Source organism: Pteropus vampyrus, unplaced genomic scaffold, assembly GCF_000151845.1.
Source record: "Pteropus vampyrus isolate Shadow unplaced genomic scaffold, Pvam_2.0 Scaffold23943, whole genome shotgun sequence".
NCBI classification, from domain to species: Eukaryota; Metazoa; Chordata; class Mammalia; order Chiroptera; family Pteropodidae; genus Pteropus; species Pteropus vampyrus.
The window spans coordinates 1-1,368 of record NW_011912724.1 but is presented as its reverse complement, the minus strand read 5'-3'; the positions used below and the strand labels follow the sequence as shown (position 1 = coordinate 1,368).

At 62.6% G+C, this 1,368-nt stretch overlaps 1 protein-coding gene across 1 annotated transcript; it reads right to left on the bottom strand.

Moving 5' to 3' along the window:
* Positions 1-84: 84 nt before the first annotated feature.
* LOC105311076 (protein spire homolog 2-like) lies at positions 85-1,362 on the bottom strand. Its single transcript, XM_011387112.2, has 2 exons — positions 523-1,362; positions 85-417 (listed from the first exon to the last, which is right to left on the bottom strand). The coding sequence occupies exons 1-2, from the start codon at positions 601-603 to the stop codon at positions 85-87; spliced, it is 414 nt and encodes a 137-aa protein (XP_011385414.2). The 5' UTR covers positions 604-1,362.
* Between the last annotated feature and the right edge of the window lie 6 nt (positions 1,363-1,368).

Below are 1,368 nucleotides of genomic sequence, written 5' to 3'. Positions count from 1 at the left end.
CACCTCACAGGTCATCACAAGAACAAAACGAACTTGCGCATTTAACATTCTGAGGGCCATGCCAGCGCGGGGCTACGCGAGCATTCACGGGACACCCCACGGCCTCGGCGCCCGGCCCCAGGCCTCGGCGCCCTGCCTGCCCCCTCCTGCCCTCGTCACACTGTGGCCCGGATGTGGCTCCGCTGGACCAGCACACGGGTCAGGGATGCAGAGCCGCGGCGGGAGGGAGGCGGGGGCGTCTGCCCAGCTCACCATGACCTTGCGCAGCTTGTAGTTCCTGGCACGGATGTCCTGCATGAGCATCTCGAAGGGAGTCAGCTGGAACTCGGTGGGCAGCGGGTTGAACTCCTGCTCCTGCACCTTCTTCAGCTTCACCCCGTGGCGGAGCTCCCGCATGAGCTGGACCCAGAGGCGGGCCTAGCCCGACGAGATGCAAATGCCCTCAGCCCCGGGAGGGGTCCAGGCCCAGGCCCAGGCCCAGCAGGCACGGGCTCCCCGCGTCCGGGCTGGGGCCGCTCTTACCCAGTCCGCATGCCCCAGGTTGTCCAGCTCCGCCTGGGGCTGCTCCGCCTGCGGCTCGTCCTCCCGAAGCTTCTGCAGCATCTGTCAGTCCAGAAGAAGGTGGCAAAATGGCAGCTGAGGGATGTGGGCACCCTGCCCGTCGTCCATCTGAACACCCCCTGCCACATGGGCTGCGATTCCAGCAGCCGCAACAGGGACAAGGGGTCCCTTTGGCCAAGGCTTTGGGGCTCAGAAAGGTGCCTGGGGAAACTACACCAGCAGCCTTGGACCCACACGGGACACTGCTGTCCCATTGGCCATCTCAGGCCGCCTCTCCTGGGCAAGGGCAGGGGTGTGAGCATGGCACCCACACAGCCTCCTCACCTGGCCCACACACCCTGGTGGGGCGCCAGGACCCCAAGGGTCGCAGGGTAGGCACGGAGGCTGCTCTCCCTCACCTGCAGAGCGTTCTCCTCCAGACCTCGGCGCACAGGGCGCTTCCCGAGGAACGCCTGCCCCAGCCCCTTCTCCTGGGCCACACGCACCCACCCCCGAGAACACCCATGGCCACTGCTCTGCACTTGACCCCACCTGCTGTTTCACATCTACCTGCTTCTTTAGTTGTTGTCTGGACTATTGCTCCATGAGGCCATGACCACATTTTCTGATTGTTTTTTCCTCACCTTAGTATTCCTGGCTCCTAGCACAGTGTGTGACACATGCTAGGTCTCCAGTGTTGGTTGGTTGAATGAATGAATAGATGAATGATAAATGGAGGATGGGAAGACAGATGAATAATAATGGATGGAGGGAGGGAGGGTTGATGGATGGATGGATGGAAGGAGGATGGGTGGGTGGGTGGAGGAT

What these genes read in the sequence shown, in the direction of transcription:
- LOC105311076 (XM_011387112.2), bottom strand. Translation starts at nt 603, where the DNA reads ATGCTGCAGAAGCTTCGGGAGGACGAGCCGCAGGCGGAGCAGCCCCAG. An exon ending in ACCTGGGGCATGCGGACTGG is followed by an intron (nt 418 to 522) that starts GTAAGAGCGGCC and finishes TCGTCGGGCTAG; the next exon opens with GCCCGCCTCTGGGTCCAGCT.